Source organism: Hypomesus nipponensis, chromosome 9 (genome assembly GCF_054491055.1).
Source record: "Hypomesus nipponensis isolate SF chromosome 9, ASM5449105v1, whole genome shotgun sequence".
NCBI classification, from domain to species: domain Eukaryota; kingdom Metazoa; phylum Chordata; class Actinopteri; order Osmeriformes; family Osmeridae; genus Hypomesus; species Hypomesus nipponensis.
In genome coordinates this window covers 138,519-151,511 of record NC_140369.1, presented here as the reverse complement: position 1 = coordinate 151,511, position 12,993 = coordinate 138,519, and the positions used below count along the sequence as shown (strand labels likewise).

Sequence of the window (12,993 nt, the reverse complement as noted above, 5' to 3'; positions counted from 1 at the left end):
AAAATTAATAAAAACAATAATACAAGTCATAAAAGTAAATTAAAATAGCAAATCTATAAAAACAATAATATAACTAATAAAAGTAGTAAAACCCTCCTGAGATAAAATTACTTAAATTCTTCGGTACAAAGGTAGGTTTTAAGCTGGCTTTTAAAAATGTCTAGCGTGTTTGCTTCCCTAATATTTATTGATAATTTGTTCCATAGTTTTGGAGCGTAATTGACAAAGGCCGAATCACCTTCACCTCATCTTCTTATGACTGCTTCGGTGACCTCTAAAAGGCCTGCATTTGATGATTGCAGTGTTCTAGCTGGTGTGTAGTTTAAGAGAGTTAGCAATGTTGCTAGGTCTTTGTCTGTGTAGATCAGTTTAAAGTAGCTAGGACAGGACTAATGTGTTCTCCTTTTAGTTTTGGATAATAATCTTGCTGCAGAACTTTTAATGAGCTGTAGTCTTTCAGTGGTTTTCTTGGGAAGACCAGTGAAAAGTGCGTTACAGTAGTCCAGCCGGCTGGATATAAAAGCATGAATTAACTTCTCTGCATCATTTTGGTTTATAAATGGTTGTACCTTTGCTATATTCCTCAGGTGAAAGAAAGCTGTTTTGGTCACTTTATTAATGTGAGAGTTGAAATTCAAATCTGAGTCCAGGATTATACCGAGACTCGTCACCTCTGGTTTAAGCCAGGGGGTTAAGCCTCCTAGATTCTTAGTAAGCATCTCTCTTTTGGAATTGGGGCCACATATTAGGACTTCGGTTTTGTCTTCATTTAATTTAAGAAAGTTATCATTCATCCATTTGTTTATTGCCAACAGGCAGTAGGTAATGGAATTGATGGCCGTTGGGTCGTTGGGTTTAGTGGATATCTATAGTTGTGTGTCATCCGCATAGCTATGGAAATCTATGTTATGTTCTCTGATTATGTCGCCGAGTGGTAACATATAAAGAGAAAACAGTAATGGTCCTAAGCAGCTTCCTTGAGCAACCCCATAGCAGTTCTCATGTTTCTTGGACCTATGGTGTCCTAAACTAACATAAAACTTCCTTCCTGTGATATATGATTTCATCCAATTCAATACACTATCTGCGAACCCAATAAGCTTTTCCAGTCTATTGATTAGGACGTCGTGATCAATGGTATCAAATGCTGCACTGATATCTAACAGGATAAGGATAGAGACTTTATTTGCATCAGAGTTTAGTCTCAGGTCGCTAATTATTTTGGTGTGAGCAGTTTCAGTACTGTGATATTTCCTGAAACCTGACTGCAAGACTTCAGGATGTTATTTTCTTCAAGAAAATAATTTAATTGGACTAAAACTATCTTTTCCAGTACTTTACTAAAAAAAGGAAGGCTTGATATTGGTCTGTAATTTACAAGTAGACTGTTTCTTTTATAGGGGCTTTACAACAGTTCTAAGGGATGTGTTTATAATCTCTAGCACCGGACCTGAGACACTATCAAACACTCGCTTAAAGAATGTTGTGGGTATAGGATCAATGTCTGAGGTTGTGGAGTTAGATTGACTGACAATATTGGAAAGTTCAGAAAGTGTGATACAGATAAATGTGCTCATGGTTATGTTGCAGAATCTACTGATGTCAGTTTCGACCCCACTAGTAATAATAATACTAGCTCTGATCAAAGCTATTTTGTTCTTGAAGAACAAAGCAAGCTCTTCACATTTAACTGCTGAGGATGGGGGGGGGGGGCAGGGACAGTGTTTAGCAGCTGGTCAATGGTGGAGAAAAGAACTCTGGAATTTCCTGTAATAATGTTGGAGAAATATTCTCTCATTGCTAGACAGATGGTTTTGTTATAGGTGGTTCATGTATCTTTGTAGATATTGTAGTGGATAGTGATCTTTCTTTTCCTGTTTGTTTTCGCTGCACGGCATTTTCTTTTCGTTTCACAATTTTCTTTTATTTCTCAGCCATGGGGAGGTTCTGTTTCTGCACTTCTTTTTGGTTTTCAGTGGTGCAACAGATTCTAACACAGATAATAGTGCATCATTGAGGTTCTCTACCATTTAATTCAGAGAGCAATCATGATTAATAACCTCTGTAACCGATCTACACATTTCTGATCAGTCCTTCATCCAATTTTCTTTCTCTCTCCCTCCAACCCCTACTACCTCCCCTCCCAACTTTCCGCCGCAACCTCCGCTCCCTATCCCCCTCCCATTTCTCCTCCATTGTAACATCCTCCCTCCCATTGACGAGTTCATGTCCCACCCCACCGACACTGCCACTAACACCCTGTTATCCACATTAAATTACATTTATTCATTAAGAAGTCACTTTTATCCAAAGCGACTTACAGTAAGTACAAGGACATTCCCCCCAAGGCAAGTAGGGTGAAGTGCTATTAATCAGAAGGTTGTTGGTTCGATTCCCGGAAGTGTGTCATTTGGCACTTCCGGGAATCGAACCAACAACCTTCTGATTAATAGTCCGACTCCCTAACCGCTCAGCCATCTGATCCCTTCCAAGAGAGAGCTTTACAAAGTGCATTGTTCACTCATAATAACAACAAGATAGCCCCAAAAACATTGCGAATAGCCAAAACATGTAGCATCCAAAACATTAATTGCATCACTTGACACTCCCCTGTCAACCAGGCCTGCGCGTTCTTCCCCCCCTGCCCGTGACTCACGGATGTTATTTGTGAAGAACGGTCCACCCTTCGGGCAGCTGAGAGGAGATGGCTTAAGTCCAAAGACAGTCTGGACCTTGATAAGTATCACTCCCTCCTTAAATCCCTCTCTGCTCACATAACTGGTGCTCTGCTCACATAACTGGTGCTAAAACCCACTACTTCCTCAAACCCCCACAAACTTTTCTCTACCTTCTCGTCCCTTCTTAACCCCCCTCCCTCCACCCCAACAGCAGATGACTTCTCCTCCTTCTTTGAGGATAAAGTCGCAGACATCAGCAATCGGTTCCCTAAACCCTCCTTTCTTACCCCCTCACCCTCTATGACGAACCCAAATAAATGTCTAAACTCTTTCTCTCCCTTGTCCAAGGCAGAGATCTCTGACCTCATTTTCTCTCATCGCCCCACCTCCTGTCCCCTTGATGCAGTCCCCTCCCCTCTCTTTCAAACCATCTCTCCCTCCATCATAACTTTTCTGCTCCATGTTATAAACTCTTCTCTTACTTCCAGCATTTTCCCCTCTGCCTTCAAACAGGCCAGAGTTAGCCCCCTACTCAAAAAACCCTCCCTTAACCCAGTCGTCCTCCAGAACTACAGACCAGTATCACTGCTACCCTTCTTTTAAAAAACAATTGAACGTGCTGTATCTAACCGACTGTCAAACTTTATCTCTCAGAACAACCTGCTTGACCCCAACCAATCGGGCTTCAAGACTGGCCACTCCACGGAAACTGCCCTCCTGTCAGTCACCACTGCCCTCCAGTCTGCCAGAGCGGCTTCAAGGTCGTCCATCATCATTCTGCTGGACCTTTCTGCAGCTTTTGATACGGTTAACCATCAAATCCTGCTTGCCAGACTTTCTGAGATGGGCATCACTGGCACTTCACTTCAGTGGATCTCATCCTACCTGTCGGGAAGATCCTACCAGGTCTCCTGGGGGGGCATAGTGTCGACCCCCCGCCAGCTCTCCACTGGTGTCCCACAGGGCTCTGTCCTTGGACCCCTCCTTTTCTCTGTGTACACTACCTCACTTGGACCGATCATTACCTCCCTTGGCTTCTCCTGCCACTGCTACGCTAATGACATGACCATGCCATTTTCTGTTTGTGATGATGACCGGTATGTCTAATGAAATAGCATGGTGGCTGTCCTAGCATAGCTTTTCTTTGCGAAAGTCCATGTCACTGAGCTGTTCCATCACAAGGGAATTCATCCAGGGGGTGCAGATCTATGCAGGGCCCATGTCCTTGCAGGAGGCTGTTTGAATGTTCTGTTCCATAATGAACACTCTGATTAATGTTCATTATAAGTATGAGAGAAAGTGTGTTGATGTGATAATCTCTCTGGTCTCCTGCAAACCGGGAGTCAAACGTCAGACCGGGCCGGTTATTTCTGTTATAAACTTGGGAGACTCACTATCACTGGCACACACGCTAAAAATAGGAAGGTTGCTTTATTCAGAAACAGCTTTTTATAAAAGCCCGTTTGTACCAATCAACCCTCAAAACAGTCCTTGCTTGTTCCTTCATATCGATATCCTGTTCTTTCAGTCTCATCCAAGTAATTCCATTACATCTCACACAACGAAACTCAACCATTGACAGCAGAAACACTAAGTACGAAAGCCGACCACCACAACTACGCTGCTTCTCCAGGAGAGAGCTGTGCGTGGTGATTGGATAAGGGGTACCTGCTGAGCCGGAGGGGGGCGGGGCTCCGGAGCGCTGCCAGGCAGTGGCCTCGGCGGCCATCTTCCTGATGTAGGCCTCGTTCACCGTCAGCAGCACGTTCTCAGGCTTGATGTCTGTATGGATGATCCTGCACTTGGTGTGGAGGTAGTCTAGACCCTGCAGCACCTGCAACACACGGGACAGGTCAGGACCCCTGCTGGGTCCCCCTACACAGTGTGAATGTGTGGGGGTGTGTGTGTGTGAGAGTACCTGCCGTATGATGCTCTTGACGCAGGGCAGGGGGAGACCCTGGTAGTTGGACTTGATGATCCACTTGAGCAGGTGGTGACCAAGCACCTCAAACACCATCACCACGTCTGGGAGGGTTAAGGACTGATGACCTCCTAGTCTATCTGAACACCGGCCAAACCAAAGGGAGGAAGTCCGGGCATGTTGCCTGGAGACACAGCTGTCCCTGACATGAGTGTGTTCGGCCCATGGCTACATAACACGAGTGTCAGGAAGGAGGTCTGACAGTGTGTGTGTTCTGGGGAAGTCAACCACCTCTAGTTTAACACACCCCCCTCTAGTTTAACACCACCCACCTCTAGTTTAACACCACCCACCTCTAGTTTAACACCACCCACCTCTAGTTTAACACCATCCACCTCTAGTTTAACACCACCCACCTCTAGTTAAACACCACCCACCTCTAGTTAAACACCATCCCCCTCTAGTTTAACACCACCCACCTCTAGTTTAACACCACCCACCTCTAGTTTAACACCATCCACCTCTAGTTTAACACCACCCACCTCTAGTTTAACACCACCCACCTCTAGTTTAACACCATCCACCTCTAGTTTAACACCACCCACCTCTAGTTTAACACCACCCACCTCTAGTTTAACACCATCCACCTCTAGTTTAACACCATCCACCTCTAGTTTAACACCACCCACCTCTAGTTTAACACCATCCACCTCTAGTTTAACACCACCCACCTCTAGTTTAACACCACCCACCTCTAGTTTAACACCATCCACCTCTAGTTTAACACCACCCACCTCTAGTTTAACACCACCCACCTCTAGTTTAACACCACCCACCTCTAGTTTAACACCACCCACCTCTAGTTTAACACCATCCACCTCTAGTTTAACACCACCCACCTCTAGTTTAACACCACCCACCTCTAGTTTGACACCACCCACCTTTAGTTTAACACCACCCACCTCTAGTGATACCAGGTGTTGGGAGACCAGCAGAATGCTCTGAAGTAACAAGGGCCCTGATAGGCTGAGGAGTTTTTGGGCTTTGATTGGAGGATACGGGTTCCATTCACGCCTGAGATCTTGAAGTCGTCTAGCAACTGAACAACCTTCTCTCTACTGGGGTCACTGGGGTCAGTGTTCCTGACCTGGCACACACACACACACACACAGAAGAGACAGAGGGGTGAGGTAGTGTACTACCATGTATGTGTGGTAGTATGGAGTCAGAGGTGTGTGTTTGTGTGTGTGGTGGTATGGAGGTAGAGGTGTGTGTGTGTGTGGTAGTATGGGGTCAGAGGTGTGTGTGCAGTCCTGGCGTTATGGCCCACCCTCAGAGCCAGCTGTGCCCGCCCCCAGAGCCAGCTGTGCCCGCCCCCAGAGCCAGCTGTGCCCGCCCTCAGAGCCAGGTGTGCCCGCCCCCAGAACCCTGTACCCTCCCCACTTGGGAGGTAATTGAGCTTAACGTTATACCACATGATTTAGGCTGTTTCTAAATTGATGCTTTGCGGTTCAAGAGGCCTAACACTGCTCTTTATATTTTCTGTATGAGCTGGTTCTGCAAAATGGTAGGCTAGTTGTCCATAACTTACCTGTTTCAATACCAAATAAAATCAGTTATATGTGTAAACCTGTATGGATTCAATCAATTCTAATTTGGAAGATGATTAAAATATGTTACATGATGAGATTTATTTAACTTGTGCTCCCCCAAAAACAATGGCATGCCCGTCTGTTAATTTGTGTCTGGCGTCCGGTCGGTGTGTGTGTGGAAGTATGGAGGTAGAGGTGTATGTGGGTGGTGTGTGTGGTAGTATGGAGGTAGAGGTGTGTGTGTGTGGTAGTATGGAGGTAGAGGTGTGTGTGGTGTGTGGTAGTATGGAGGTAGAGGTGTGTGTGGTGTGTGGTAGTATGGAGGTAGAGGTGTGTGTGTGTGGTAGTATGGAGGTAGAGGTGTGTGGTAGTATGGAGGTAGAGGTGTGTGGTAGTATGGAGGTAGAGGTGTGTGTGGTAGTATGGAGGTAGAGGTGTGTGTGGTAGTATGGAGGTAGAGGTGTGTGTGTGTGGTAGTATGGAGGTAGAGGTGTGTGTGTGTGGTAGTACGGAGGTAGAGGTGTGTGTGGTGTGTGGTAGTATGGAAGTAGAGGTGTGTGTGGTGTGTGGTAGTATGGAAGTAGAGGTGTGTGTGGTGTGTGGTAGTATGGAAGTAGAGGTGTGTGTGTGTGGTGTGTGGTAGTATGGAGGTAGAGGTGTGTGGTAGTATGGATGTAGTGATGTGTGTGTGTGGTGTGTGGTAGTATGGAGGTAGAGGTGTGTGGTAGTATGGAAGTAGAGGTGTGTGTGTGTGGTGTGTGGTAGTATGGAGGTAGAGGTGTGTGGTAGTATGGAGGTAGTGATGTGTGTGGGGTGTATCTTACTGTTTTGAGCAGCTTGATCTCGTCCAGGGCTGTCTCTGTGTAGTGCTCTGCACTCTTAACCACTTTCATGGCCACAAAACGCTTTCCCCTAGAACACACACCTCTATTATACATACTTCCCTAAAACACACATCCATTTTTCTTACAGACAGACTGGGTGAGGTCTTACTGGATGTCCCAGGCCAGCCACACGGTGGAGAAGTGTCCCCAGCCCAGTTTGCGGATCACGTGGTACCTCGCACTGAACAGGTCCCCGATACTCACATGGTGGTAGCCCCCTGGACACAAAGGGCACATACACATACAGGGCACACACACACGGCACCACTTAGAGGGGTCACACGGGGAGACTGAGTCTGTGCATGTTGTATGAGAGCAGTACCTCTGGAGTAATTGATGTGTGTGTGAGTGTGTAGTAGGGCTGTCAACGAATATTCTAAATTCGAATATATATTCGAATAGTGGTTAAAAACCGAATTTCTAATGTGAAAATTAATATTAGAATGTCTCGTCTCGTCATCTACCACTTATCCGGGGGTCGTGTCGCGGGGGCAGCAACCTAAGCAAGGAGGCCCAGACTTCCCTCTCCCCGGCCACTTCCACCAGCTCTTCCTGGGGGACACCGAGGCATTCCCAGGCCAGCCGAGAGACATAGTCCCTCCGTGTCTTGGGTCTTCCCTGGGGCCTCTTCCCAGTGGGACGTGCCAAGAACACCTCACCAGGGAGGCGTTCAGGAGGCATCCTTATCAGATGCCCGAGCCACCTCAACTGGCCCCTCTCGACGCAGAGGAGCAGCGGTTGTACTCTGAGCCCCTCCCGGATGACCGACCTTCTCACCCAATCTTTAAGGGAGAGCCCGGACACCCAACTCATTTCGGCCACTCGCATTCGCAATCACGTTCTTTCGGTCACTACCCTCTATTCGTGACCATAGGTGAGGGTAGGAACGTAGATCAACTGGTAAATAGAGAGCTTCGCCTTTCGACTCAGCTCCTTCTTCACCACGACGGACCGATGCAGAGCCCACATCACTGCGGACGCCGCACCGATCCGCCTGTTGATCTCGCGCTCCATTCTTCCCTCACTCTTGAACAAGACCCCGAGATACTTGGGTCAAGATCTCCTCCCGACCCGGAGATTGCACTCCACCCTTTTCCGGTTGATAATCATGGCCTCAGATTTGGAGGTGCTGATTCGCATCCCAGACGCTTCACATTCGGTTGCAAACCGCTCCAGTGAGAGCTGAAGGTCGCGGCCCGATGAAGCCAACAGGACCACATCATCTGCAAAAAGCAGCGACCCAATCCTGAGGTCACCAAACCAGACCCCCCCAATACCCTGGCTGCGCCTAGAAATTCTGTCCATATAAGTAATGAACAGAATCGGTGACAAAGGGCAGCCCTGGCGGAGTCCAACCCTCACCGGAAACAAGTTCGACTTACTACCGGCAATGCGGACCAAACTCTGGCACCGGTCGTACAGGGACCGGACAGCCCCGATCAGGGAATCCGGTACCCTGTACTCTCGGAGCACCCCCCACATGAGCCCCCGAGGGACACGGTCGAACGCCTTTTCAAAATCCACAAAACATGTGTAGACTGGTTGGGCGAACTCCCATGTACCCTCCAGGACTCTGCGGAGGGTATAGAGCTGGTCCACTGTTCCACGGCCAGGGCGAAAACCACATTGCTCCTCTTGAATCCGAGGTTCGACAATCCGACGGACCCTCCTCTCCAGGACCCCTGAATAGACTTTCCCAGGGAGGCTGAGGAGTGTGATCCCCCTAAAGTTGGAGCACTCCCCTTTTTAAAGAGGGGAACCACCACCCCGGTCTGCCAGTCCAGAGGCACTGTCCCCGATGTCCACGCGATGTTGCAGAGTCGTGTCAACCAAGACAGCCCTACAACATCCAGAGCCTTAAGGAACTCCGGGCGGACCTCATCCACCCCAGGGGCCCTGGCACCGTAGAGCATATTCGAATGTGTGAAAAAAAAAAAAAAGTGGGTGCGCGCATCAGCGTCACTGCTCACAGTTGACTTGCTTGGAAGATGGCAGAAAGCGCAGAACCCAGCTTAACCACAGAGAAAGTGATTGTAACCCCAAAAAATCTAGATTCATGTCTGGAAATATTTCTGATTTTGGTCAGTTAATGGTGAACTTGTTGATCCTACAACTAAAGTAGTGTGTAAACTATGTATGATGGAGTTAGCTTACCATTCAACAACTAGCAACTTGAGGCTACATCTCCATGTTTACCACAGCACAGCTCGCTCAGAGCGTTCAATGTCAGTTCTATACTGTAAAACTTTAATGTTAATAATATTTGTTTCAATCACTGAATGAAGCCTGCAATATTTGGGACAAGAATCGTGACCTCAAATTGCTTGCTCAGAACTCAGCAGTTGTTTATTGTTATCGTTCATTTTATACCGCTATGCGCAGAGAGCGACAGTGCGGGAGAAAGAAAGAGTGCATGTGCACGAGCGAGAGGCCAAGGTCTGCGGTATTGGCCATTAGTTCATTTACTTATTTTTGTGTAGGTCATTTGTCAAATATATTTAAATTTATATAAATTAGGCCTACCTACCTACAGTATACAAGTAGTTATGTTTCGTTGTATTAACTTGTCCTGTTATTGACGTACCTAATGCGCAACCAGAAATTCGAATATATTCAAATATATGCGCTTTATTTAAGGGAATATTCGAACATAATTTTTGAGCAATTTTGACAGCCCTAGTGTGTAGTACCCCTGCAGTAGTCGAGTGTGTGTGTAGTACCCCTGCAGTAGTCGTTGGGGTCCTCCTGCTCATCCTCGTCAGAGCCAAGGACTTCTTGCTGTTCTGGGAGGGGAGAGTCTGGTTGCTGGGGTGCTCCCCGTAACGCCGCCTCCGGCCTGCAGAGGGAGATACAGCTTAGTGGCAAATAACCTCCAACACAGAACTATCATACTCCAACTCTACTCACACAGCATTAGGGAAACTGTACAATCAGATACACAAGTTAGACAAATAAGGAAATATGGACTGGGAGAAAGCCGATCAACTGAACCACAGGTAATGAACTTGTTTGACGACAACAACAAAACAACCCATCTATGGGGCTACCCATCATGGGTTAGGGTTAGGGTTAGGGTTAACCCTAACCCATCATGGCCCGTATCAGATTCAAGTCCCTGGTACCAGGGGTGGGCGATTTGGCCAAAATCTTCTATCACGGTATGAGTAATTTTATATCACGGTTACAGTATATATCACGGTATATAGTAATTGTTCTGTAACTTTGTAAAACAACATGTTACTGGCTATTATTGAAAGGAAACGACAGTAGGAGCGTTCCGATTGGCTGATGCGTAGTCATGCCATCCGCGTGGTGACCGACTCACAGCTCATGAATGCCCTCTGATGAGTTTTACTATCCATATCTAACTTCGGTTTTGGCGTATCAACCTCGTTAAAGCTAGGTCGACACGTTAAAGCCTCAGTTTGATATTTCCCGGCATGACCTCTCTCTCAGTAAGTATTTTAGCCTTCACTAGTCATTCTAGATCAAGAATGCTATCAACGCCACTTGTGTAATTTCACAACAATAATTTTACAGCACAAGACATAAAACTTGAACAACAAATCAAATTGGTTAGTTGCAGAATGGGTCATCAAATTAGGGCTGCAACAACTAATCGATAATCAACGAATTTCATAATCGATCCGTTGTGTCGCACGATTATTACGCCATTCAATATGTCGCGGGGATGTTTGAGTATTTAAAAAAAGTTTGCTTGAGCGCGGAGCCAAGCGGACGTAGAGGAAAGGCCAGGAGAGATGCTGTTGAGTAACGTTGTTCTGAAACACATGGTGGAGGCAGAGAAATCAGTACAACCCAAGTCATCCAAGGTGTGGGAGCATTTCACACTAAATACATCGAAACAGTGTGTTAATTGACCAAGGTGAAGTTCGTTTCATATTCGACATTTGTCTCACTTTCGGAAGACGCTACTTTGCAGCATCACGTTAGGGACCGGGTGAAAACAACCCATACCATTTTGAAAAATGTAGACTTCTATAATATTTGTAGGAATATAAAACTTCAAACATACACCAGAGTATCTTAATGTCTGGGATACTTCCACAGCCTTTACTTTTTCAATGAAGTTTCAAATAAAATGATAGAAAATCACTAGTCTTTGAAAATAGCTTAATCCTCATATCTTAACTTTTTTCAAAATGGTGTCAAAACATCTTAAATATACATCAGATTACTCTAATAAAGTCTGGCCTACTAACACAACCTTTCAATTTTCAATAAAGTTTTAAACAAAACTCCAAAAATTGCTCATCTTGGAAAATAGCATTATATCCACGCAACTTTTTCAAAATTGTGTGCCTGTTTGTGCACATTCTTAAGATTTTTTTGCACTGTGAATTTGCACAGTCAGTTCTGTTTTTGAATAAAGGGGTTGGAAATTAATGCTTTTTTGTTTCTTATCCGATTCATTGATTAATCGAAAAAAAGAATTGACAGATTAATCGATTATTAAAATAATCGTTTGTCGCAGCCCTACATCAAATATATAATTAATTAGTATTGGCATGAATGTGGTCCCAGGGCTTTAGAGTGCGACTAATTTGGTCGCGTATGCGTCCAAAATTTGTACGGGTGCAACTAAGATGTTTCCTACGTCGCACCGGTGCACCTAACCTCCACTGCCTCTCCAGGAACAAAGCGTTTGTTTCTTCTTTGACGGAACTAACACTCATGGTTGGATCATATCGAGGTCTAAACTAATCAGAGACAGAGATGGGGCGGGTCTTTGCCTCTGATTGGCTGTGGGCCAGATATTCCTGTAGGCTTACACTGCCTCACGCACCGTGCTGCGTGATTGAAATTACGACCTGAGCACCAGAGAATCAATTATGGCAGACCTGGGCATTGTACGGCCCGCGGGCCACAACCGGCCCACAGGCTGTCCCAATCCGGCCCACAGGCTGTCCCAATCCGGCCCACAGGCTGTCCCAATCCGGCCCACAGGCTGTCCCAATCCGGCCCACAGGCTGTCCCAATCCGGCCCACAGGCTGTCCCAATCCGGCCCACAGGCTGTCCCAATCAAAAATGATCAAAAATAAATAAATGTGTTGAGCTGTAGTAAATATGTAGTCCTGAAAGACTAGTGATCAGGTGATTTACAAATGTGCGCTTGCGCAACCTCACCGACAGGAGAGTTAGCTGTTGGTTAGCCCTCGAAAATGAAAAAGGAAAGGTTGATACAGAATGTAGAGTTTTTAACAAGACATGGGCTTTTAAGTATCTGTTTACTGAGGTCAAAGTCAAAGCTGTGTTCTTAGTTTTGGAGAACAGGTCGCTGTGTTGAAGGATTATAATTTGAATCGGCACTAAACGGACTAACGCAGACATAATAAGAACTTGACTGATTCAGTGGGCGCGGGCGGATGGTTTGCTAGTTAAACTGCAGACCCGGATCATCACCCGTCAGCTGTCCTTTGCATATCCACCTTAGACATTCAGACAGATTTCGATTCACTTGTTCAACCCCACTGGATTCCTCTGACAGAACAAAATTAACTGGAAAAAAGTATAGATTTTTGTATAAAGTTGATCAATTACATACCTTTAACATACTGTAAAACAAGATGAACTCGTTAGAATGAAATGAAACTGATGTAAAGATTATTTTAGTTTTTACTGTTACTTCGATTAGGGCTGTCACGATAACTACTTTTTCTTGTGCGATATATTGCACCAAAATTAATTGCGATAAACGTTATTATTGCACACGTCTATTGTAATTTTCATTCCATTTTATGCCACTGATTACATAATGACCGAGTTTTCATGGCTGCTAGGTGAGATGTTAGGTTAGTTGGCTCGTTTTCACTTGTTTTAAACAAAGTTGACTCTCATCTCATTCGGCTTAATGACAAAATGTTCCCACACCGGAGCTGAAGATTGCGGCTTTGAA

At 45.7% G+C, this 12,993-nt stretch overlaps 1 protein-coding gene across 5 annotated transcripts in view; it reads right to left on the bottom strand.

Moving 5' to 3' along the window:
• srpk1b (SRSF protein kinase 1b) overlaps window positions 1-12,993 on the bottom strand; it is a 37,562-nt gene that overhangs the window by 8,602 nt on the left and 15,967 nt on the right. For all 5 annotated transcript variants that reach the window (XM_084704249.1, XM_084704246.1, XM_084704251.1 and 2 more), the window contains exons 3-8: window positions 9,796-9,911; window positions 7,185-7,293; window positions 7,016-7,103; window positions 5,659-5,746; window positions 4,597-4,703; window positions 4,347-4,512 (exon numbers count right to left, since the gene is read on the bottom strand). In XM_084704249.1, coding sequence (XP_084560375.1) covers window positions 4,347-4,512; window positions 4,597-4,703; window positions 5,659-5,746; window positions 7,016-7,103; window positions 7,185-7,293; window positions 9,796-9,911 — 674 coding nt within the window. The remainder of the gene's footprint in view (window positions 1-4,346; window positions 4,513-4,596; window positions 4,704-5,658; window positions 5,747-7,015; window positions 7,104-7,184; window positions 7,294-9,795; window positions 9,912-12,993) is intronic.